This window comes from Equus quagga, chromosome 13, assembly GCF_021613505.1.
Source record: "Equus quagga isolate Etosha38 chromosome 13, UCLA_HA_Equagga_1.0, whole genome shotgun sequence".
NCBI classification, from domain to species: domain Eukaryota; kingdom Metazoa; phylum Chordata; class Mammalia; order Perissodactyla; family Equidae; genus Equus; species Equus quagga.
In genome coordinates this window covers 97,228,325-97,250,729 of record NC_060279.1, presented here as the reverse complement: position 1 = coordinate 97,250,729, position 22,405 = coordinate 97,228,325, and the positions used below count along the sequence as shown (strand labels likewise).

The 22,405-nt window shown below is 53.5% G+C and overlaps 2 protein-coding genes across 2 annotated transcripts; both read right to left on the bottom strand.

Annotated features, from left to right (window-relative positions):
- Positions 1 to 3,822: 3,822 nt before the first annotated feature.
- SERTAD3 (SERTA domain containing 3) lies at positions 3,823 to 7,141 on the bottom strand. The gene is made up of 2 exons (XM_046682617.1): positions 6,996 to 7,141; positions 3,823 to 5,069 (listed from the first exon to the last, which is right to left on the bottom strand). The coding sequence occupies exon 2, from the start codon at positions 5,061 to 5,063 to the stop codon at positions 4,476 to 4,478; it is 588 nt and encodes a 195-aa protein (XP_046538573.1). The 5' UTR covers positions 5,064 to 5,069; positions 6,996 to 7,141; the 3' UTR covers positions 3,823 to 4,475.
- A 2,498-nt stretch (positions 7,142 to 9,639) lies between these two features.
- On the bottom strand, positions 9,640 to 21,303 carry BLVRB (biliverdin reductase B). The gene is made up of 5 exons (XM_046680188.1): positions 21,137 to 21,303; positions 13,611 to 13,775; positions 13,385 to 13,474; positions 12,134 to 12,262; positions 9,640 to 9,890 (listed from the first exon to the last, which is right to left on the bottom strand). The coding sequence occupies exons 1-5, from the start codon at positions 21,213 to 21,215 to the stop codon at positions 9,730 to 9,732; spliced, it is 624 nt and encodes a 207-aa protein (XP_046536144.1). The 5' UTR covers positions 21,216 to 21,303; the 3' UTR covers positions 9,640 to 9,729.
- Between the last annotated feature and the right edge of the window lie 1,102 nt (positions 21,304 to 22,405).

The following is a 22,405-nucleotide window of genomic DNA, read 5'->3' as shown; positions in this document are numbered from 1 at the left end:
ACGCTATGAGGTGAGCATTGTTGTACATGATGGGGGTCCAGCCCCGGACATGCCTCACCTGGACTCTCTTCTCATGGATCAGGGGACGGGGATGGAGAGAGAAAAAAGTATGAAAACAAATGCCTTCACCGATTCACAAACACTGACGGATCGAGCTCCTTCTGTGTGTCAGGCACTGTTCTGGGGACTGAAGATATGACAGGAAAATTATAGACGAAACTCCCTGCTGTGAGGAGGCGCACGACAAACTTAACGAAGACATTTTTAGTAACTTAGAAGGTGACAGGTGAGAAGGAAAAGAATAAAGCAGAGCGGGAGGAGGGTAACGAAGGAGTGGGCAGTTTAGACAGGGTGCTGGTGGTACTGGAGGTGACACTGAGTAGAGACCTGATGAATGAGAGAGGTAGGAAAGCTCTGGAGGAAGTGTTCCAGCCAGAGGAAAGGGCCGTGCAAAGGCCCTGAGGTGGGCGTGTGCTAGCTGTCTCTGACAGGCAGCAAGGCCCGGCAGCTGGACTGTGTGCTGCCGGGGAGGCGGTCTGGGAAGTTTTCAGGTCCTTTAAAGTGCTTCATAGACCGTTGCTTTTTCTTCCAAGTGGGATGAGAAGCCCCTGGAAGATGAATAAATGAGAAAGAGTGTTTCTGCTTCTGTTCAGTGGCTTGAAGAAAACAATAGGATGGGATGATAGAGAGGCCTGGGGAGAGGTGCCTGTAGCCAGGGTGGTCCAGGAGAGCCTCCCCGAGGATGTGGCATTGGAGCTGAGACCAGAAAGTGGAGAAGGAGCCAAGCTGGGGGAAGGGCGAAGGAGAGAGGCTGGGCCTTGGGAAATGAAACCAGAAGCGGAGCCGCCGGCCTGGGAGGAGCCTCCGCCAGCTGGGGAGGGCGTGGGCTTAGCGGGAGCGCCCGCCCCGGCCGGCCGCCCCACCCGGCCCCTGGGGAGGGAGGAGGCGCCGGGCCGGCTCCCGGGTGTCCAGCCAGCTGGCCGGCTCCGGGGGAGGGTGGGCAGGGGAAGGGACCAGCCTGCCCGGCCACGCCCCGAGGCGGCCCGGCCCATCCCCCACGGGCTGGACTCTGCCCTGGGGACCCGCTTCCCTCTGCAGGGCCAGCCTTTCCACTTCTCCGGCCAGTTCTTTAACAGGGCGGGAGCTGGGCCTCTCTGAGCCTCAGTTGATTCATCGGGAAAGTGGGGGTGCTCCTCATACTGGCCTCGCTCTGGTACCAACAGGCTACACGATGCCTCTTCACGTGGTTATCTTTAGGGCAGTCCAAGAGCGCCTGTGTAAAAGTGGATCAGGTCTCGTCCTTCCTCTGCTCAACACCCTCTCATGGCTTCCATCTCCCTCAGTGTAGACCTTTCCTCCTCCCTGTGGGACGCCACAAGACCTTGCATGATTTGCCCCCCTCAACTCTCACCTCATCTCCTAGTTCTCTCCCCCTTGCTCACTCTAATCCAGCCACACAGACCTCCTCACAGTCTCCCAAACATGGCCACTCAGGCTCTGACCTCAGGGCCTTTGCACTGGCTGTTCCCTCTGCCCGGATGGTCCCCCCACAGATTCAAACGGCTCACTTCTCCCCTCCTTCAGGTCTTTACTGAAAGGTCACCTTGTCATAAGGCCTTCTCTGGCCATCTCATCTAAATAGCGACATCCTCGTCACTTTCCTGCTGCCTTCTTTCCACAGCATTTATCACTGCTTGCCGGAGTGTGCATTTTACTTATGTTTCGTGTTCATTTCAGCCCTCCTCCACCATGATGCTTTATGAGAGCAGGAACGGTTGGTTTTTTTCATGGGCCTGGAAGAATGCCAGGCCCACAGTAGGCGCCCAATAAATTTGAGCAATTATTGGAATCCTTGGTGTGCGTTAGGCCCCGTCGTACACACTTTGCGTGATCGCTCAGTGTGGCAGGTATTGTTACTCTGGGTCTCAAGGTGGGGACTCGGTGCTGTGTTTGAGGAACAGCAGAGAATGGCATGGCTGGGGCAGAGGAGTAAGGGTGTTGGGGGGGAGATGAGTTCAGGGAGGTGGGAGGGAGGGTTGACCATTGCAAGGTTGGGAGTTCATTTTTTTCAACAACAGCAAAAAGCCCTATTAAGTGTCCACCTGTGACAGGCTCAGTTCAGTGCACTGGGAGATACAGCGGGGCTAAGATTGACAAAACGCCTCCTCTGAGTTTCCAGTAGACCAGGAGGCTAACCATAAACAGGTAATAAATAACCTGAGATTGGATAGGTGCTTCTAAGAAAATCCGACGGAACGTGATGAGTGGTGGAGTATCTGGACGTGCGGAGCTAGAAGGGCAGGGAGGACCTCTCTGAGAAGGGGACATTCGGATTGGAAATTATGGGGGAAGTGTCCTCTGGGCAGTTAATAGCAAGTGCAAAGGCCCTGGGGTGGAAATGAGCTTGGGGTCAAAGGAGACCAGTAGGACTGGAGTTGAGGGAGGGTGGAGAGAGAGGGGGATTAAACCGGGGAAGTTAGGAGCAAGACTGTCAGGCCTCACAGGCCTTGGTGAAGCTGAGGTTTTATTCTGAGAATAAGGAGAAGTCACTGGAAGTTTTAAGTAGGAGGCATACATCATGGGCATCCGTATGGAGATGCGGACCTCATGTGCCTTCTTGAGATCCCCTTGACCGCCTCCTCTCCCTCCTTCTGGACCGGCCCCCACCTGTTAGTTACACCACTGCTTTCAGACTTACGTGCGATGCCCACTCAGGGCAAGAATCCAGCTTTGAGCCAGGAAGTACAGGCAAAATCTCCCTCTTTTCCCTGCTTGTGGCCTACACCCAGCTATGGTTCCTCCTTGCAACCCTTCTAGAAAAGTCCCCAATGCTGTGTCAACTCACCTGCTGCGGTCTGTAGCAGCATAGCCAGCACAGCAGGGTGTCACACTGCATCTTGCCTGGCCTCCATTCTCTTTTCCACTCACTCTCACCAGCCTGGCCTTGCACCTCCCAAATAAATCCTTAGAACCGTAGCTTTAGCCTGGGCTCTGCTTCCTAACCAAGTTTTCTAGAAAGATCTGCTTTTCTGGGGGGTCTCTGGGCATTTTCTTTCTCCTCTGGGCCTCAGCAGCACATTTCATGCAACGAATGGGCTGACTTTTAAGCGCTAGAGTACCCTATCCTTTCACACGTAGTTCATGTGACTCAGTTTCTCCCTCCTGTGTCCACCCGTGTGGCTGGCTGGAGAGTCTAAATCTATCAGGAAGTAACAAATACAATAGTTACGAACAAAGCCCTGGAGGCACACTGTTTGAGTCCTAGCTCCTGGGGCCTGGCTCTTCCTAGCTGTGTGACCCTGAGCGAGTGACTTGGCCTCTCTGAACCTCAGGCTGTTCCTGTGTAAAACATGGTAACAGTATCTACTCCTATGGAACCATGAGGATTAAATGACTTAATTCAAATAAAGTGGGTAGAACAGTGCTCTTAACCAGCATGCAATAAAGGTTATTTATTTATTTTTTTTTGAGCAGGATTAGCCCTGAGCTAACTGCTGCCAATCCTCTTCTTTTTGCTGAGGAAGACCGGCCCTGAGCTAACATCCATGCCCATCTTCCTCTACTTTATATGTGGGACGCCTACCACAGCATGGCGTGCCAAGTGGTGCCATGTCCACACCCGGGATCTGAACTGGCGAACCCCGGGCCGCCGAAGCAGAACATGCGCACTTAACCACTGCGCCACCGGGCCAGCCCCTAAAGGTTATGATTAATGATATACCCGCCCCATCTTTGGCAGGGGAGGGGTATACGTGTCTAGAGGACATACCAGATGCCTCCCATTGCCCCACTGAAGTTTAGAAACTTTAGGCAACACCATCCCTTCCAAAATACTTTTATTAAAAAAACTCATTACAAACCATCGGGAAAAAAAACCCCCAAAAAACCCGCCTTTCTTTTAAATAATGCGGCATGGAGCAGTTTGGTTTCCACCCTATTGCACGTGGTCCGGCCTGGGTATGAATCAGGAGGCTGCTGGGGCTGGGTCCTGCCAAGGAGGTGGGGTCCAGCCTGGCGGGAGGAGGCCAGCCCCTCCCCGTTCCCTCTAGGTGGGAGAGGCAGAGCCTGGGTTTCTATAGCAACCAGGCTGCACATCCCGGTCATCCTTTACCAGGCCCAGCTTATCTTCCCTGAGGCCCCAGTGGTCACAAGGGGAGTAGGAACTGGAGGGAAAGGCAGAAGAAATGTGGAAGTAGGAAATCAGACTCCCAGAAACAGAGAGTCTCAGTAAGGCATTTGGGACAGATAAATTAGCTCAGAAAGACCCACCTTCACAGAAGGCTGCGGTCACCAGACACACACACACACACACGTGAGACGGTTTGTGGAACCCTGAAATGGGAGGAAGGGAGGCCACAGTCACTGCTTAGAGCCCCCACCAACACACACACACCCCCCCCCACCACAGTCGCATCCAGGGATCCAGGGATCCAGCCCCCCGAGGCTGAGATGAGGAAGGAGCCCCGTCATCAGTGTTAGGACCCCAGAATAATTTCCATGATGTGATCGAGTTCATTCCACTCCCAGGACCCTGGGGCACAGAAGAGGTTGTGAGGAGGCGCCGGTGGGGCCAGGGCGGGCTCCTTCTCCACTGCAGACGTGTCAATGTCCAGGAAGAAGTCATCCAGACCAGAGTCCCCCAGGTACCGGGAGCTTAGAGCTTCTAAGAAGACTGGATCGGACTGGGACAGCACCTCATCCTGGGGACCCACGGGAGCCACTGGATCGGGAGGGGACTCCGTCTCGTCCATGGAGGTCTCCAGCTCCCTGAGGATAGAGCCGATGGTGGCCGACAGGGAGAAGTCCTCCTCGCCCAGAAAGAGGGGCTCAGGAGGCAGGGCGGGTGCGGGAGCCAGGCACAGCGCGGCCTGGAGCTGCTGGAGGGTGTTGTGGATGAGGACGTGCCTGCGGAGGCTGGGTGCTCGGGGGCCCAGGCCTCGCTGGACCTTGTCTAGGGAGATGCGGAGCAGGGCTTGCTGGTAGCTCCGGAGGCCTGCCGGGCCCCAGTCCCACTTCTCATCCTCCTCCAAATCCGAGTGTTTCCTCTTCAAGCCTCCTACCATGATGCCCTGTGCAGAGAAGAGGAGCAAGTCAGACACAGCAGTGCTAGTTCAACTCCCGAATCTCCTGTATGGTTGCGGGTGCTTTTTAATGATCTGAACCTCAGTTTCCACATCTATAAGATGGAGAGAATACGAATCTTACGAGGCTAAGGTGGAGAGTAAACGTATGTAACTAAGAAAACAAGACCAGGACTCACACATAGCCGGGTTTGAATCCTACTTACTTGCCTCTGTGGCCTCGAATAGTGTTTTTACCTCTTTGAGACTCAATTTCCTCATTTGCAAGATGAGGATGGTAAATCAAGTCCCTCTGAGACTTAAAACTTTTCTTCCCACAATACTCATTTCTTCAAATGGGACGAACACGCGCACGCACGTGCCCGACAGGTGTGGAGTACAGAGACTGGGGCCGGAAGCAGGGAATCCTGGGTTAGAATTCTGCCTTTCACACTGCTCAGCCCTGTGAGGTTGGGAAGTGATGGGACATTACCTCCCCGGGCCTCAGTTTCCCCATCTGTAAAAATGGGGATAGTAAAAATTCTCACCACGTCGTCAAGGAGATCGCACGTGTAACAGGCACAGGGCCCACTACACAGGAAAACACTTAACGAGCAAGAATGAACTGCCATTTATTCAGTCAATATCTTTACGTGGGTGCCTATATCTGAGCCCCCTGGAGCCCTGTTACGGCAGCTATCTGTCGAGACCCTGCTTTCACAGGGAGGATGTTTAAGCGCGCGCCCTCTTCCTGAGTGACTGTGAGCGCCCCTGACACCAGGGCGGGGGCCGGCCCCTTTCCCTCCGCCCACGCCTTAAGCTTCCCCAAAGCGCACCCCACAGAAAAACTTGCTAGAACTCGACTCAGGCCAAACCCCGCCCCCTCTTGACTCATCCAACCAGACCTCGGCTCCTTCCAGGCCCCGCCCCCACGGCTCTCCATCCAGCACCCAGGCACGCCCCAATTTGGCCCAGGGGCTTCTGGGAAATGTGGGCCAATAGCAGCCAGGTACGCGCACTGACGTGGAGCGTACACTACAATCCCCAGGGGCTCCGCACGCCCCGGGGACGTCCCTCCCCCGCCCTCCCTCAAGGCATGCGCACAGGGGCCCGCAGTGGGTGGGGGAAGGGAACCCGGACGTCCAGCTGCCCGGCGCCTGCCGAGCCCCGCCCTCCGCCGCCTCCGGGGCGGCCGGTCTGAGCTCCACGCCCGGAACACCCCTCCCCCACCCCAGACTACGGCTCTAAAACTGCTTTCTCCCAGTCTTTCGGACCCCAGAAGGTCCTGGATGCTTCCCCTAGACTGCTCTCGGGTCCAGAGACCCAGGCCCCAACACATCGCTCAAGACGACAAATGCTCTCCGATTCTCTCCGTTCGGGAGACTAGAGGTCTCAATTTTGAGATCTTCCCCCGTTAACTTTCCCTTATTCTCCCATCTTTCAAACGCCTCTGGACTCTTCCTCCAAACTCTCCCTCCAAGACGTTAGCGTGGAACTCTTCCAAGCACTCCCTCTCCACCACTGTATCTGAGACCAAGATTCCTTGCCTCTAGTTCTCTCACTTCTCCAAATGCCCGGGATCCCAGCCGCAACCCTTCAGACCTTTTCCAGAACACTAGAGCCCCGAATTCAAGCCCTGCGGGAGACCTGGATTGTCCTATCTCCAGATTCCCCGCCCCAAAAGTTCCTTGCCGGGTTCTCTCGCTTCTCTAAACATCCCATGTCCCAGCTTCAAACTCCCTCCACTTAAAAATCCAACTCCAACAACCCCGTCTCCCGTCCAGGACCTTGAACTCAATCTCCGGTCCCCAAACCCTTCAAACCCTATCATCACCCTTAATTAGCGCCCCGCACTCCCGCCCAGACCCCGCCTCCACGGCTCTCGGGGGCGCGCCTCCACCTCCCCGGACCCAAGCTGGGCAGCCACCCCCTCACCTCAGCTGTCAGGTTCCCGATGACCACGTCCTAGAACGTCCGCTGCTTCGCGACCCTCCAGGGCTGGGTAGGGGCCTCGTTCTCCTCCCCGGGGCCTCTCAGTCTCGCCTCCGGTCCACCCGGCTCCGCCCCGGAGCCGAGCCGCGAGCCGCGATTGGCTGGAGTCCTGCCCGCCGCGGGGCGCGGATTGGCTGGGCGGAGCCACCCGCCCGTCTCCAGGAGACGCGCGACCCGCCCTCCCCTCCCTTGCGCCCCGGACCATTTAAAGGATTCCGACCGGCCAGGGGGCGGGGCCACGTCTCTAGGATGGAGGGGGGCGGGGACCTCAAAACTATTTCCTTCAACTCAGCAGCTGTCCCCGCTCCGAGATCCTCAGCACTGCTCTCTGCGACCCCTTTATCCCAAGCCTGGACCCCATCCCGGAGCAAGACTGGCTGGCACGCCCCTCCCGACCCGGCTTTCCGGGAGGGCGGCGGAGGCCGCGCCCCGGGGGTTCCCAGGGCAGACTCTGCGGGGCCGAGGAGGAGGACGCCGCCGAAGGCCAGCCAATAGTTTGGCGCGGCCTACGTTGCCTGGGCGATGGCAGCCCCGCCCCTTCGCTGCCCCTGTCCTCCTGCTCCCCAACATTTTGCTCGGCGGCACCCTTCTTAACCATCGGGACTTCCCAGCTTGTCTTCTGGTGGTCCCTCCTGCATCCACCTGACGCCCCATCCTTCCTCTTTCAGGATGGCATCTCCGCTGCTGGAAACTCATTCATGGCTCCTACTGCCCTGGGGACAAAGTCCACACTTCTTTTGGGAGTTTGCCACAAAGCCCTTCACGATCCCGCCTGATGCACGCTCCTCGTTGCTCACTACGATCCAGCCACACGGATTCACTGTCACTTTTTCTAAAATGGCTTCAAGTGCCTTCCACCACCATGAATCTTCCGTGCCTTATCCCCAGTGCCTACAACAATGCCAGGTCCATAGCAAAGATTCAAAAATGAGAATAAAAGGCCTCTGGATCTTTAAACTTGTTTCCTGGTCCTGAAAATAGCCCCTCAGTTCCTAGGCTGCCTCTCACCAGAACTCATCTCAAAGGTTTTCTCGTCCCGGAAGCCCTCCCTGACACTCTAGGGTGGTGAGGACCCATTCTGGGCTCCCATGGTGTCCTGTGCTTCCCCCATCGCGGCCCTGACCCCTCTGCCCGTGCCTCCCCCCGTCCTAGCCCTGGGCTGTCACTATCTGGACTGTGCGCCTCCTGAGGACGAGTACCAAGGTTATCATGGTCACCCACCGCTCAGTCCGCGGCATCACCTAGCACAGGGCTGGGCACAAGGCAGGCGCCCAGTGACAGTGTTCAGTGTCCAGACAGTGTGACAGAAAGAAAGCGAGAGGGCAGAAATAAAACAATGCTTGTGCCCTGAAAGGCTGATCCAGCGGCGCCGCACCCCCAACGTTTTCACTAAGGGGAGGGGGAGGCAAACGGTTTCCTCCAGGTCACCCCTGGAAGGGGAGGTTTAAGGCTCCTCAGACCGGTTCTCACCGTTGGAACTTGTCAACCAAGTCATCCTGCTGTTTGCAGAAGCAGTATAGGACTGGAATGGATTTTGGGGAGGCGGAGGGGAGGTGCTATGGGGCTAGGTGCAGGGAGGCTGGAGATAGGGTGAGAGGAGTAGCTCAGGCAGGTCTGGAAATAGTGTGTGTGTGTAGGGGGTGGGGCAGGCCATGATTAGGAAGGGGCAATTCTTCCCCTTCCTCCTCCTCCAGGGTCCCTTTCTCAGGGTGGCCCCGCTGTAACCCCACCCCCAGGTTACAGCGCTATGCTTCTTCCGGGACGCCTCCCTCCCCTTCCCCCTGGGCTGCCAGGCTCCACGCACTCTCTCTTCTCCTCCTCCAGGCCTCTGCCTTGGTCCCCTGGGGCTCCCAGCCTCCACGCTTGTCCCTTCCGATCCACCTTCACATGGTAGCCAAAGGAAGCTTTATAACACACAGACCTGACTGGGCCCCCTCCCCACCTCTCCCCTGCTCCACTCCTTGCATAAAACCTCAGAATAAAGCTCAAACCTTTGACGACTCTACACAATGACTCTTCTGTCCATGGAACAGCCTCTTAGCTCTGCCCACTCCTCACCTCTGAGAAAAGTATTAGGACTGTAGGGGGTGGATTTTAGTTCTTCAAAAGGGCCATGTGATTTCCAGCCTCCTGCCTTTGCTTGTGTGGCTCCTTCTGCCCAGAACGCCATCAAGCCTTAGAACCTTCTCCTGGCTCATTCTTACCAAACCCAGTTTCAGGTGGGACATCCCCTCTTCTACAGAACCTTGTAGAAGGTCCCTCAAGCTGGGTCAGGTACCCCCTCTGGGCTCCCTCAGCCCTCTGTGCTTCCTCTGTCAGAGCCCTGGCCATCTGGGTTGTCACTGTCAGGGACATGGTTGTCTTCCCCACTGGACTGTGAGATCTGTGAAGGCAGGGTCACCACCAGGTCCTCACAGTGACCACTGGGTCCCCAGCACGGGGCTGAGCGCAGCACAGTGAGTCAATAAACTGTTCCTGGGGAAATAAATGAATGAATACCCAGAAAATCTGACATAGAGGCAGACAGAGACACTGAGACACCCAGACACAGCGAGAGAGGAAGAGTCCCAGAGTTGGGTCTTCTAGAATAATTTGAAGCTCTTGGCTCAGGATTTATTGCTCCCTTCCTTTGTTCTCCATTTCCCAGGATGCCGTCCTCTGGGGTGGGGCTGGCACCCTACTCGTACTGGTGGGAGGGGTAGGTGCTGTGGCCGTCATACTCATCGGTGGTCAGGCAGTGCAGCATGAAGTGGCCCAGGTCGTGTTTAGAGATGACCCTCGAGGGCCCTCGTCCATCCAGGGTCACTGAGTACTTCCCAGTCAGCGGCTGGTCTCCGGCTAGGTAGACAGAGGGGCGGGATGAAGCAGACGTCCTTCCTCCCTCCCCCAACACGTGATCCCTCCAGTGGCCGTCCCAGGGTGCCTCCCGCGTGCCCAGCCCAGATGGCAGGCGAGTCGCCAAGGTATGAACCCCCTCCCATGTGCAGGCACTAATCTATGCCCTTTACTTCATTCATTTGACAAATCCTTGTTGATTACCCATGTGTCAGGTGCTGGGCACCCAGAGGGGGACAAAACCGACAAGAAGCCCTGTCCTCAGCATGCAGGCATTCACTAGGATGAGGCAACTAATCAGGTAAGAAAGCAACATGGACACTGTGTTAGGTGGAGAGAAATAAAGCAGAGAATGGGCTCAGAACTATTATTAACTCTATTTTACAAATGGACAAACTGAGTCTCGGAGAGAGGAAGTCACTTCCCAGGGTTGTAAAGGGTCACTTCCCAGTGACAAAGGCTAGATTTGCTCTGGTCCCTCTATCTGGATGCTTTCCTTTCTCTGAACCCCCTGGGACGGCTGAGTGACATGTCGCAGGGTGGGCCTGCATTTTATAGACACTGTAAGAGCGAACAAGGAATTGTTGTGTCCTGATGCCAGAGGTACGACTGGGTCTTTCTTAGACAGTGGGGATAGCGTTCAGGCATGACCTGGCTATTACGAGGGCATCTAGTGGCTGCGTGATAATTAAAAATAGCATCTGACAGAGACCAACTTAATTTAGGGATGGAACGCAGCAGACCAGGACAGGGACAACCTGGAGTCACGTGCAACAAGAAACACACACCCTCACCCAGGTGGCCTTCCTGCCAAAAGTGTTTAATCTGAATCTCTGAGAAAACAACCAGAAAAATCCAGAACGTGGGGCATTCAGAAAGATACCTGGCCTGGTTAATGTTATGAGAAATATTAAAAAAAAAAAAAAGATGTGGAGGATTGTTCCAGATTAAAGGTGACATGGGCAACTAAACGCAACACATGGTCCTCCACTGGATCCTGATTTTGGGGCGAGAGAGAAGTTGAAAGGTATTTTTTGACAACTGGGGAAATCTGAATATGGAACGGACACTAAGTGATGAGACAGAGCTAATGGCAGTTCCTGGTGCAACAATGGTGCCGTGGTTCATACACAAATATTTTCCTTCTTGGGAGATGCCTATCGAAGGAGGAGTGAAGCGCGATGCCGTCTGCAACTTACTCTCAAAGGGTCCTGATACACCTCGCTTCGTTGAACCTAAACATCGAAGCTTCTTGGAACCTCTGAGGTGTGTTGGCCTCCTCCTGTCGGGGCCCCAGAAGGCAGAAAGCAAAGCTGTTCTGCCAGCTGGCAGGCAAATGTCTCCCCCGCTAGCAATGGCAGCCCCAGGAGAGCAGAGGCCCTCTTGTTACCAGGGCTTGTGATGGTGGCCAGGCACACCGTCCACATGCAGGAGGCATTTGCTGAATGAACGACTCTCTCCCTCTGTTTGACTCCGTGTCTCTCTCAGTGTGGATTCCAGACCCGGGCGGGGAAAAGTGGGTGTGGGTGCAGGTGTGGCTCACTGGTTTCCTCCACACCACCACCGTGAGGCGTGGTGCCCCGTGTTCGTTCATCTGACAAATATTCACTGAGCATCACCACCTGCCAAGCCCTGTCCTAGGCACTGGGAACACAGTCGCGAGCAAAACAAGACAAAATCCGTGCCTTCAAAGAGTTGACATTCTAGTGAGGGAGACGCACGCTAGAGAAGATAAAGAAAATATCTGATCTGTGTGGTGAAGCGTCATTCCAGTTCTCTTGAATCTAGGCCAGCCCTAGTAGCTCGCTTCTAATAAACAGAACGCAGCGGAAGCAGCACTGAGAGATCTGACGCTGGGGGAGGCAGCGGGCCGTGTGCCAGCGACAGTCAGCAGCTCCCACCTCCATGAGGAAGCCTTCCTCCTTCCTCCCACTGGACTCCATCCCCAGCTCCTGAGCCACCGCGTGGAGACCCCAGCAGGACCTGCCTGCTGAGCCTAGGCAGCTCCGGGTACGGAGAGGGATGGTCACAATAAAAGAGGCTTGTTGTTCCGCAGTTCTAAATTTTGGGCGGCTTTTCAACACAGATAACTGAAAAGGACACAAATCAAGCACGAAGAAGGATAGAAAGTGCAGGGCAAAGGTCTGCAACTTCAGACTGGTCAGGGAAGGCCTGGGGGAGCTCCCCAGAGGGCGGAAGGAGCAGGCTGGTGGCGCCCCCGCTACTGGGTTCCCAGCCCCACTCACCTATGTGTGGTGGCATCACGGCCACGTACTTCAGGCCCGACTCCTTCAGCACGTTGTGCATCCGGATGTGGTCATCGGTCACAGCCTGCAGTCGTTGGGGCACGGTGGCCAGGTCCCGTAGCAGGAAGGCTGGAGGGACACAGGGCAGGGTCAGCCAAGGCTTGAGGACAGCCTGGCCAGGCCCCCAGCCCGCCAGTCTTGTGCCAGGACAAAACCCTGCAGCGGCTCACCATGGCCTTCCAGGTGCTCTGGGCCTCCTGTCCTGTTCCCATGGCCCACAGAAGAGCTGAGCACTTCTCACCTGCCTGCTCCCGCCCACTGTTACCTCCTGCCTGGACCATGGCAGCACTTCCTCCCTGGTCTCCTTGTCCCTGCCCCCTAGGATCTGTCCAAGTGTAGCCAGAGTGGGGCTGAGGGGACAGAGCTCATCCGTGGTTCCATCTCACCCACGGTGAAAACAAAGTCCCCACCCGGGCCCTCGAGGCCCCGCCAGGTCTGCCTCACCATCCCTGAGCTCACTGCCCAAGGAAACACAGAGTGGAGTGTGGACCATGGAGACGGTCTGGTTTCACACGCCAGATCTGCCACCACGAGCTGTGTGAGCTCGGTGAGCCGGTGGGCCTGCCCGGGCCTCCACTCCCTTAGCTCTACAAGGAGCTGATAAGAACAGCTCTGCGTTACTAGCACCTGCTATGTGCCTCCACAAGCAGGCGTACTCAAAGGGGTTTTGTGTCTTTTGGATTTACTCAGGGCAACTATTTGTTGAAGGTCCGTCTCCCCGTATCAGGAGCTCTGTGAGGGTAGAGCCTTGGTCTGTGTATCCATGGCTCTGTCACTTCCTCTAGGAAGCCTCCCCTGACCTCTCCTCAGGTTGGGCCAGAGCTCCCACAGTCCTATAGGCTTCCCCCATCCCGGCCCTGACCCCTCTGCCTGGGCCCCCTGCATCCCAGCACTGACCCCTCTGCCTGTGCCCCCTGGATTCCAGCCCTGACCACTCTGCCCTGTCACAGTTTGATGATGGCTCTGTTTACCATTTCCCTTCCATCTATGAGACCCATGAGTGCAGGGTCCAGGGCTGTACGGTCACCACCGTGTCCCCAGCATCATCCAGCAAGGTCCAGGCACACAGTTGGTGCTCACTAAATGCACAGTAACTTGGGATGACTCCAATGCCTTGCAGAGGCCCCTGGGCTGCCTGTCCAGTACTCACCCCCCATCCTTCAGACCCACCGCTACGACCCCGCCACCCACCCGAGGTGCACGCCACGACCTTGTCCACGCCATGGGCCTTCATGGCTGCCACAATGTTCCGGGCACCCTCGGACATCACTGTGGTAGGACCTTAGAGGGGACAGAGAGTGGCTGTCACTGGTGGGTGGCGGTGGCGGCGGGGGTGGCAGGGGCGGGGCCGGGGGCGGGGGTGGTGCTGGGGGCCGAGGTGCAGGAGGGGGCCGTGGGCAGAGGGGGGGCCCAGTACTGAGGTCACTGCCGGTGCCCAGCAGCACGACGACAGCGTCCTGCCCAGCCACGGTCTTGTCCACATCAGCCGCCTGCCGAACGTCGCCCACTACCACGTGGGCTGGCTGGGGCCCCTCTGAGGGCAGCTTGGAGGCATCCCGCACCAGCACTGTCACTTCATAACCTGCGGGCAAAAAGGGGCAGAGAGGCAGGTCAGTGGGCTTGCGGGCTGGCACTTCCGGGCTCCAGGGGCTGGGTCCTGGAGGGTGTCAGAAACCCCTAAATCCATGACCCAGGGGTTCTGTTCTGGGGCAGTGGTCTTCACACATCTTTGCTGGCATACCCACAGTTGATATTCAGTCGATTGTTAAAATAGGGCCATAGCTTCAAGATTCTTCTTAAATAATTTATACTGAGGCCTCCAAGGGCCTCCCCCAGACTTCCGCACCCTCCAGCAACTAAAGGGTTAATCCCTGGCATCATACGGGCCTATGCCCCTCATCCATGGTCCCAGAGGAAAGTGAGGAACAGAGGAGGACATGAGTTACCCAAGGGTTGCCCAGCACTGGGACAGTCTCTGACCCCCCAGCCTTCCTTCTGAAGGGCCACGCTCCACCTCTGTGGTCATTAAAGATTTTTTTTTAAAGACTGGCACCTGAGCTAACATCTGTTGCCAATCTTCTTCTTTTTTTTCTTCTTCTCCCCAAATCTCCCCAGTACATAGTTGTATATTTTAGTTGTAGGTCCTTCCAGTTGTGGCATGTGGGACACCGCCTCAGCATGGCCTGATGAGCGGTGCCATGTCCGCACCCAGGATCTGAACCGGTGAAACGCTGGGCCGCCGCAGCGGAGCGCACGAACTTAACCACTCGGCCACCTGGCAGCCCCCATTAAAGATTTTCACTGCCTTAGTATGTCCCAAAAGAACCTTGGCTAACGCTGTCTCCTGGTACCTACGTGTACACGCCCATTTTAAAGTTCACAACTAAGCTATTTCTTCCTTCGTTTGAAATAGTGGCAAATGATGTATTCCAAATAGTGGTGTTAAAAAAATAAAACTATTGGGGCTGGCCCCGTGGCCGAGTGGTTAAGTTCGCGCGCTCCGCTGCAGGCGGCCCAGTGTGTCGTTGGTTCGAATCCTGGGCGCGGACATGGCACTGCTCACCAAACCACGCTGAGGCAGCGTCCCACATGCCACAACTAGAAGAACCCACAACGAAGAATATACAACTATGCACCGGGGGGCTTTAGGGAGAAAAAGGAAAAAATAAAATCTTTAAAAAAATAAATAAATAAAAAAAATAAAACTATTCATTGTGGTCTCTGTCACGGCCTGAGGGTTGTGTCCCCTCCAAATTCATATGCCGACACCGTAACCCCCAATGTGATGGCATCTGGAGGCGGGGCCTTTGGGAGGAAATGAGGTTTAGATGAGGTCATGAGGATGGGGCCCCCATGATGGGATTAGTGTCCTTATAAGGGGACCTCAGGTCTCTCTCCACTATGTGCGAATTCAGCGAGAAGACAGCCGTCCACAGGCCAGGAAGAGGGCCCTCGCCAGAAACCAAGTCTGTCGGTACCTTGATCTTGGACTCCCCGGCTCCAGAATGGAAGGAAATACATGTCTGCTGTTTAAGCCCCTCGTCTACAGCATTTTATCACAGCAGCCCGAGCTGACTAAGCCAGCCTCCAACAATCCTTCTCACGCAAAATGAACCAGAGCTCCTTGGAGAAATGGCTGATGCTGGGCTGGGCAGGGAAGGACAAGACGAGCCTGGAACGCCTTGATCTGCCAGGTGGTACGGCAGTGCCTCAAATATCTTGGGGCCATGTCGAAAGGACACAGAAGCCACTTGAAATGTTCTCACTGGGACATATCACGGGTAATATGATTTGCCCAAAAGAATAGTGATGGCAAAGAATTGAAACACATCACACATGTAAAAATCTGCGAGTTCAGAATGATCCTACCAATCGCCCATTGGTCCTCACTGGTAGACATCAGAGGATTAATCCATTATTTGAAAAATGATAAAGGAAAAACAATAAAATTGTTCCAATTCTCTTGGTAGCTGTCATCATGTATTTCAGAATCAAATGATGGGAGATTTGAACACTCTGGGGCGAAGATGATGATGATAATGGTAAACAATATTTATAGCACCCACCATGTGCCAAGGACCAAGTGCCTTACAGCTATCAACTCATTTAATCCTCCAAATAACCCTGGGTTTGAATTCCAGCCCTACCACTAGCTAGCTGTATGACATAAGCAAGTCACTTAACCTCTCTGGGCCTTGGTGCCTTCACTTGTAAAGTGACACTAATCATAGTCTCTACTCTACAAGATTGTGGTAAGTTTAAACAATATATATAAAAGTTTAATGCAGTAAGTTGATTTTTGACAAGGGTGCCAAGATAATTCAATGGGGAAAGAATAGTTTTTTCTAGAAATGGTGCTGGAACAACTGGACATCCATACGTAAAAGAATCAAGTAGGATCCCTACCTCACGCCATATATGAAAATTAACTCAAAATGATCAAAGATCTAAATGCAAGGGCTAAAACTAAAAAAAATCTTAGAAGAAAACACAGCATAAATCTTTGTGACTTTGAATTAGGCAATTGTTTCTTAGCTATGACCCCAAAAGCACAAGCAACAAAGGAAAAAAATAGATACATGGGACACAATCAAAATTAAAAATTTTTGTGCTTCAAGAACACAAAATTTAGTGCATCAAGAAAGTGCAAAGACAACCCATAGAATGGGAGGAAATTTTTGCAAATCATATATCTGATAAGGGACTTGTATTTAGAATATATAAAGAACTCCAACAACTCAATAATGAAAAATTGAATAACCCAGTTAAAAACTAGGCAAAAGATCTGAATAGGCATTTCTCCAAAGAAGATATTCAAACGGCCAATAAACACATGAAAATATGCTCAATATTACTAGCCATCAGGGAAATGAAAATCAAAACCACAGTGAGATACCACTTCACACCCACTAGAACGGCTATAATCAAAAAGACAGAAAATCAATGTCGGCGTGCATATGGGGACACTGGCACCCTCAGACACTGCCGATGGGAATGTGGAAGGCTGCAGCTGCTTGGGAAAACAGCCTGGCAGTTCCTCAAAAGGTGAAACAGAGTTACCATATAACCTGGCAATTCTGCTCCTAGGGATGTGCCCAAGAGAAATGAAAACAAATGTCCACACAAAAACTTGTACACGACAACTGAAATTTCACAATGTTGTAAACTATCCTAACCTCAGTAAAAAAAAAAAAATATATATATATATATAATTAAAACAGAACAAAACAAAAAATTTGTGCACAAGTGTTCCTAGAGGCATTATTCATAATAGCCAAAAAGGAAACAAACTCCAAATTTCCATCAACTGAATGGATACATAAAATGCGCTATACCCATAGAACGTAACAGTATTCGGCAATAAAAAGAAACGTCATACTGACCTATGCTACAACATGGATGAACCTTGAAAAAACGTTTTTGCTGAGCGAAAGAAGCCAGTCACAAAGAATCACATAGCGTGTGATTCCATTTATATGAAATGTCCAGAACAGACAAATGTACACAAATCCATACAAACAAAAAGTATGGGGCCAGCCCCTGGCTGAGTAGTTAAAGTTCCGTGTGCTCCACTTCAGGCCCAGGGTTTGTAGGTTCAGATCCAGGGTGCAGACCCACTCCACTCATCAGCCATGCTGTGGAGGCATCCCACATACAAAGTGGAGGAAGGTTGGCACAGATGTTAGCTCAGGGATAATCTTCCTCAAGTAAAAAAAAAAAACAAAAAGAGGGGGATTGGCAATGGATGTTAGCTCAGGGTGAACATTCCTTGCGAAAAAAAAAAAAGGTAGATGAGCGGTTGCCTAGGGCTGGGGAAGGGATTAAGCAGAAAAACGGGGAGTGATTTTTAGGGGTTTCTTGTTGAGGGTGATGAAAATGTTCTAACTTGATCACAGTGATATTTGTACAACTCTGTGAATATGCTAAAACCCACCCAATTGTATACTTTAAATGGGTGAATTGTATGGTTGTGAACAATATCTTAATAAAGCTGCTATTAAAAAATGCAAAACTAGGGGCCAGCCCGGTGGCGCAGTGGTTAAGTGTGCACGTTCCGCTTCTCGGCGGCCCTGCATTTGCCAGTTTGGATCCTGGGTGTGGACATGGCACCACTTGGCAAAAGCTACGCTGCGGTAGGCGTCCCATGTATAAAGTAGAGGAAGACGGGAATGGATGTTAGCTCAGGGCCAGTCTTCCTCAGAAAAAAAGAGGAGGATTGGCAGCAGATGTTAGCTCAGGGCTAATCTTCCTGAAAAAAAAAAGCAAAACTAAAACAATGTGCAGGGGAGTGTCTGGCACAGCAGTGCTGTATGGGCGTTGGCTGTCACTACACCTTTTAATCATCTCATGATTTTATTTCCTGGCCTGGCATCCCCGGGCTCCTGGCCTGCCTCCCCCTCCAATCCATATTCCACAGGGCAGCCAGACAGAGCTTTCCACAGTTCTATCAGAGTACCTCCCTTGCTCAGATCCCTCCCATGACCTCCGGTGCTGAGATAAAGTCAGGCTCCTCATGACAGCCTTCAAGGCCCCTTGGGAGGTGGCCTCTCCTCCTCTCCAGCCTGTGCTGGAGCACCGTCCTCCTCACCCACTGTACTTTCAGTTCCACAAACGCACTGTGCTGTCTCCTGCCTCCTGGCCTTTGCACATGCTGCTCCCTCTGCCTGGAGCATCCTCTACCGCCCTCTCCAGGGCCCTACTTATGTTGACCTGTAATAAAGCAAGGGCCCTGCGGGCCCAGGGCCTGTGTCATATTCGCCACCCTCTCTCTGACTTTTTATAAACACAAAAGCACAGGCTTTAGTGCCCCAGGGACCTGGGTTCAAACTCCGGCTCCATCTATTACTGGCTGGAGTAAGGAAACACCTTCCCTGACTGGACCTCAATTTCCTCTCCAAAATGAGGATGGAAATCTCCAGCATCTCCATCCTGTGTGGACCACCTTTCACAAAGGAATGACACAAAACCTGTGCTGCCCTCACACACATCAGGGAGCAGAGGGGGCTTTCAAGGGGCCAATGGGAACATTTGTGAACTGCCACTGGTTACAATGGACCCTAGTAAATCGTGGCTAATTTGGGGGAGAAACTTGTTCTCACAGACAGTGAGAGCTTTGACACAGGCCCAGCACAGGGTGTCCATTAGGGTCACATTATTGGTGACTAGAGACATTTATCGAGAACCTTCCATGTGCCAAGGGCTATGTGAAGCTCTTTCCACAGACAAATGGTTTTTTTCCTCCCAATTTTTTAACACAACACACATTTAAATTTAGACAAATTTAAATATAAGCTAGTGGCTACCACACCAAACAGCACACTTTTAGAATGCATAGATTTTACAAAGAACAAGAGCATTGGGAAGCTAGTCCCAATTTTTTTTTTCAAATTCTTTACTTAAATTTTTCTGTTAAAATTTTTTTTTTTTGAGGAAGATTAGCCCTGAGCTAACATCTGCTGCCAATCCTCCTCTTTTTGCTGAGGAAGACTGGCCCTGAGCTAACATCCGTGCCCATCTTCCTCTACTTTATATGTGGGACGCCTGCCACAGCATGGCTGGAAATGCGGTGCGTAGGTCCACACCCAGGAACTGCACGGGCGAACCCCGGGCCGCCAAAGTGGAGCTCGTGAACTTAACTGCAATGCCACCGGGCCGGTTCCTAATTTTTTATTTTGAAATAAATTCAGACCTATAGAAAAGTTACAAGAACTAGATTTTCATATTTGCTTTTCCTTTGTCCTTCTGTGTGTCTATATAATAAATCTATAACATACATAGTTATATACCTGTGTATATAAATGCATTTATACATATACATATATGATTATATATATATATAGTTTTTTCATAACTATTTGAGAGTATGTTGAAAAAATCATACCCCTTTTAAGGTTTTTTTTTTTTATCTCCACCCTCAGTACAAAATAGATTTCACAGCCTAACCCAGTATACACAAACCCATACATATATAATTCAAACAAAAGTTTCATAAAACCAATATTTAACATGTGAAACATTCTGATACTGTTGCAACCAATTAAATAGATTTCGGAACTCACTATGAGCCACAGTGTGGAAAGCACCAGACTGCAACAACCCTACAAGGTAGGTATTAAAGTGTCCATTTTGAGGATGGGGAGACTGAGGCAATTTTAGGTACCTGAGCCAGGAGCACACAGCTATAATCTGAGTTCACTCAGCTAAGGGACATTTATGGAGGTAAATAAACGCCCAGCTACTTCAAGCCCTTCCTTTTTCTGGTGGGGACCGCAAGGCACAGGGCTGTGAAGAGACTTGTGGGAGCCACAGAGAGAAGGCAGGGTCGCCCCACGGCCCCAGCTCTCAAAGTCCAGGGGTGCAGTCCCAGCTGCGACCGCCAGGGTGGATGAGTGAAATTCAGGGTTATTTACTGAGGATTAAGAAAAAGGTAGTAACATGGAATCTGGCTGCTCAGGGTGACTCAGCACCTCTCAAATTCTCCCTCTTACTTCCTCCCCCAGAAATGCCTATCAGCAAACTTGTTTCTCCTCATCCCACATGTCAAGATCCTCACTGGGTCCTCCTGGGCACGGGGAGAAGAGTGGGTTTAATGGGGAACTTTCCAGTAGAGTCCCTCCAAGGGAGGGCTGGGCTGGGAGACAGCAGAGAGTGGGATCTTGGCGGCCTCCGCCCTTTGGGAGCACCCAGATAGTCAATATCTTCAGAATCACCGAGGCCAGCAAAGGTGGGGCCCTCTATCTGGAAGTCCCAGGCCTCTCTGGGGGTTGGTGAAGTCTGGACGGTGGGGCACGGAATGCTCATCCCCTTCCTGCCGAAACTGCGAAGTTTCAGCCCTCATCGACTTCCCCAGGACCGGTGTCCCCAGTCTTCACCCAGGCCTCCGTGCTCCTCTTTCCACTACATGCCCACCACAACCCACTCTCCAGCCTTTTCAACTTCCAGCCTTGGTGCCCCAACCAAGAGCCGGTGGACTTTAGGCCGCTGAAGCATTGGCTGGCTTCAAATTCCGGCACTGCCACTTTGCAGTTGTGTCATATCGGGACATTCACTTTCTGGGCCTCGGTTTTCTCATCTGTCACCTGAAGTGATATAGTTCCCACCCCACAAGAGTGGCGTGAGGATTTATCACCTGTGAAGAGAGGGCGGTGCTGGCGGCGAGCGCATGCCCAGCTTAGGAAGCCCTGCCTGGGTGTGCTAACCGCCGCCACCACCACCACCACATTTCGTAATCGCCCTGAATCTAAACCTGTCACTGGAGAGCCCCAGGCCGATTCCTATTTCCTGGCTCACATAAAATTGGACCCCCTAGCGTCCCCCATTTCTGCCCCGTGCATACACCAAAGCACGGACGGCCCCAACCAGCCTCGGTACTGCCCCACGATGTCCTTCCCTAAGGCATGGCCCGCGCACCCCGGGGCGCCCCGCGCCCGCCCGAGCTCATGCCTGCTTGCACCGCCTGCGCCAGTGTGGTGAGCCCGGTTCTGCCGGTGGCGCCGAAGAGCGCAATCTTCTTAACGACCATGCTGCGGAGTCGGAGGGGTGCGAGGCCGCCGAGTCGCAGGACGCGCGGGAACTGGCTGGCTGCTGGGCCGCCCTCTCGGTCCTCCTGGCGCGGGGCGGACGGGGCGGGGCCGGCACGGAGGGCCACGCCCCCGCCCGCCTCTGGGCCGGGGGTCGGGGCCGGACTGACCACGCCCCTGGGCGGGGAGAACGCGGTGGGCGTGGCCAGACGGGCAGCTCCGCCTGCCGCCCAGGACCGCCCCCTCCGCCCGCCACTTCGCCTGGGAGGCGTGGCCGCGTGTGGCCGTCTAGGAAGGGCGCGGGCGGACCCCAGTGCCCCGCCTCCGCGCTCAGGCTCTCAGGGCGGGGCGGGGCGAGCGCGGGCCACGCCCACCAGCCTCTCCTGGCTCACGCCCCCTCTCCCAGGGCCACGAGGCCAACCTGGGACACTGCGCCCCAGGGCCTCCAGGAAGCTGCAAGGGAGAAAGTGAGGGAGGACAGTGTGGGTGTATAGGTGTGTGGGACACTGTGCGTGTGTCTATGTGTCCACGGGACCCTGTGTGACTGAGAGTAACCCCAAGGGAGAGCATGATTGTGAGTGACACCATGCGCCCTTCTGTGTGTAACACCGTGTTACACTGTGAGACTGTGTGACACCACGTCTGGCAAGCATTGAGGCTGTTCTTGCGTGACCTTGTGGTGATACTGTGTGTCAGTCTGTGATGCTGGATGCATCCGTGACACTGGGGGGACATGGTGTGGGACATGCGTGAAATCTGTTATACAGGAGTGTGTGATTCTTTTAGACTGTGACAGTGTGACACCACATATGTCATGTAAGGATGTGTGACACGGTGATCCCATTGAGAGTGTGGCTGTGGTTGTTACTGTTGTTGAGATGCTGGTTGTGACCTCCTCTAACTGAGTGATGTATGAGTGTGTGACCGTGCAGGAAGTGTGACCCCCATGTGAGTGTGTGACAGATGTGACAAATTTGAGTGTGTAAAAGTGTGTAACACTGTGTGATTGTGAGGCCGTGTATGATGCGTGAGTATATGACACTCTTTGTGACCCCACGGGAGTGTGTGACAGTGCCTGGACATATGTGTGCTTGTGTGTGACACCACGTAGGTGATGGTGGCACTATCTGAGTGTGTCACAGTGTGTGATGCTACCGGGCGCTGTGCCCGTGTGGGACCCAGTGTGAGCATG